At 36.2% G+C, this 2,751-nt stretch overlaps 1 protein-coding gene across 1 annotated transcript; it reads left to right on the top strand.

Annotated features, from left to right (window-relative positions):
• Positions 1–460: 460 nt before the first annotated feature.
• Positions 461–2,198, top strand: LOC310715366 (microfibril-associated glycoprotein 4-like). Its single transcript, XM_083521752.1, has 4 exons — positions 461–720; positions 871–967; positions 1,129–1,296; positions 1,564–2,198. The coding sequence occupies exons 1-4, from the start codon at positions 484–486 to the stop codon at positions 1,872–1,874; spliced, it is 813 nt and encodes a 270-aa protein (XP_083377878.1). The 5' UTR covers positions 461–483; the 3' UTR covers positions 1,875–2,198.
• The last annotated feature ends 553 nt before the right edge of the window (positions 2,199–2,751 follow it).

Raw genomic sequence — 2,751 nt, 5'->3', positions numbered from 1 at the left:
TTACTTCCTCATGCCATCTCAGGGAGTACTTCTTTCACCACATTCAACACTGACTCATTCATTAAGGATAAACTTACAATAATAAGGAACTTGACTATGTCCTATTAAAGGTGCTAATTGCATTTAAAAAATGTTATCCATCTCAAACTTTCTTCAGAGCCGCCTTTTACAAAAATAAAATTGGATTTTTGCCAAGACGTTAATGGATCAATATAAATGAGGCGGACATGCTGCCAGTAAATCAGTTTGGAGCAAACTATTTCACTACTTTCACAGGTGAGTGTAACAAAGTTATTATTGTTAACAATAACATGATTACCATTAATGGCTATGCTTATATATAAAATACAGAAACAATTCATGTTATGCAATTAAAAAAAATTTTTTATTTATTTTTATTATTATTATTATTATTATTATTATTATTATTATTATTATTATTATTATAAATTATTATTATTATTTTTTTTCCAGAATAAAGCCATGCTGCTGTTGCTGTTGGTAGCAGTGACCTCGCTGGTCCACTCAGCTCCTCTCAAAACCGTGTCCCTGCCGCTGGACTGTGAAGATGTTTACACCCTGATAAAAAGCTCAGATAAAAACGCCACTATTCCAGATGGAGTCTACACCATTTACCCAGCAGGGCCTGACCAGCCTGTGCAGGTGTTCTGTGACATGGGCTGTGAGGAAGATGACACCCATCACGATGGAAGATGGACTGTGAGTGAGAACATGAATGTGTTTGAAGCTATTTGAGAAAACTGTAATAGTAGTTTAATGTGAAGTAACACTTTGATTCAGCTTTACTGAAATTTACTTTTCATTGATTTGTTTTGATGTGAACTCCATGCTGTATCTTCCTCTAATCAGGTGATTCAGAGAAGAATTGATGGCAGTGTGAGTTTCTACCAGCCGTGGAAAGATTATAAGAATGGATTTGGTGATGCCAGTGGTGAATATTGGCTCGGTGAGAGAAACTGGAATTTTTTCAATAGTAGAAACATAGAGATGTCATCATTACTTCCTAATGCAGAACCTGTAAAATCTTTTATTACGTGTCTATCTGAATTATTCATGTTTTTATATTCCTAAATTATTATTTGGAATTATTTTGTGCATGTATTGAAGGTCTGGAGAACATGTTCCTGATGACCAACACGGAGAAGTATCAGCTGAGAGTGGACATGGAGGATTTTGAGAGAGGCAGTGCCTATGCCCTCTACACTACTTTCTTCATCAGCTCAGAGTCCAGCAGTTACACGCTGAATATCGGTGGCTACCTAAATGGAGGAGCAGGTGAGCAGATCAATAACCACCAATAACAATAACAACCAACAATAATCAGAGTCCACATTATGGATTTATGGCCCATATTTAGTATTTCATGATTGTTAAGCTCTGAACTTCAGAACAATACAGTATAAACCCCGAGGCCTAAACTATATGCAGAGAACTTAAGCTGAAGATCAGGAAATCCACATAAGCAGGTTTTTTTTTTTCATTCCTGTTACAGAAGGTTGGATTTACTTGAACTTCACATTGTCCTCTGTTTGTCTTTTCCAGGTGATTCTTTGTCCTATGTGAATGGAAGACCTTTTTCAACCTTTGACAAAGACCCAACTGGATTCTGTGCAGACACTAATGGTGGAGGATTCTGGTACAGCTATTACTACTGGTACAACTACTCCTACTACAACTACTACAACTACGGGTATTGCCACATTGCCAACCCCAATGGCCTGTACAAGTTAAAGAATGTGAATGCAATGAACGCGGGGATCGTTTGGCAAAGTTGGCAAGGTAACTACAACTCTCTGAAGAGCATCGTTATGAAGGTCAGAAGAATTGGTCTGGGAGATATTCAAAATCTGTAACTTCCCAGACATACATTTAGAGGAGAACAGAAATAAGTGTAATATTTCTGACTGCTCGAAAATGGCTAATCTACTGATCATGTAACCTTCTGTCTTTGGGTTTATCCTGTGGTACAATATATCTGTATATCTTTAATGTTCCGTTTTCAATGCAAATTATGACCTTTGTTATGGAAAATGTGTAACTCCTTTAATAAAGTTGCCATGAATTATCTTTTTTTTCAAATGATTTCTCTATAATTAATAATCTTTTTTCTTCATCTGTAAATCCTTTGTATAAGGAATGAAATAAACTTTCAGAAAATAAAGTCTGAGTTCAACACACCTTCCCTGTTATTCCCTTTTTGTTTCTTGAATCATTCATAATTCTTCCTAATAATATGGATCTAAACTGTAAATCCGAAAACCAGACTTAAATGTTTATGGTGTTCATGAACGTTTTCAACATTACTATATCACAAAATGCATGAATTGCACTCTGAAGAGGATGAATGCAAGTGTAGATTAAAAACATTTTATTAAACAAACTCTCCTCAGAGTGCTTATAACAAGGTCCCTCCCCAGCAGTCTGTCCCCCGTGGGCTCACTGTCTATAATAAAAGCCCAAGGCAGGCTTGGACCATCCTGTGTGCTCATTTATGGCCTGATTATTATCTATTAACCTATGATTTTCAATTAAATTCAATTTTTCAATTCATTTTTATTTGTATAGTTCTTTTAACAATGAACATTATCTCAGAGCAGCTTTACACAGATAATGTGGTGATTAAAAGTGAATTTGTTCTTTATGAGTAAGTTTGTCCCTGATGCGCGAGCCAGTGGCGACTGTGGCAAGGAAAAACTCCCCGAGATGGCATAAGGAAGAAACCTTGAGAGG

This window comes from Silurus aristotelis, assembly GCF_946808225.1.
Source record: "Silurus aristotelis genome assembly, chromosome: 20".
Lineage (NCBI taxonomy): Eukaryota > Metazoa > Chordata > Actinopteri > Siluriformes > Siluridae > Silurus > Silurus aristotelis.
This window is presented reverse-complemented; position numbering and strand designations above follow the sequence as displayed.

Excerpts from the sequence above, each read along its gene's own strand:
- LOC310715366 (XM_083521752.1), top strand. The coding sequence starts at position 484 with ATGCTGCTGTTGCTGTTGGTAGCAGTGACCTCGCTGGTCCACTCAGCT. Across the intron at positions 721-870 it reads ATCACGATGGAAGATGGACT|GTGATTCAGAGAAGAATTGA; the intron begins GTGAGTGAGAAC and ends TCCTCTAATCAG. Across the intron at positions 1,297-1,563 it reads CTACCTAAATGGAGGAGCAG|GTGATTCTTTGTCCTATGTG; the intron begins GTGAGCAGATCA and ends TGTCTTTTCCAG.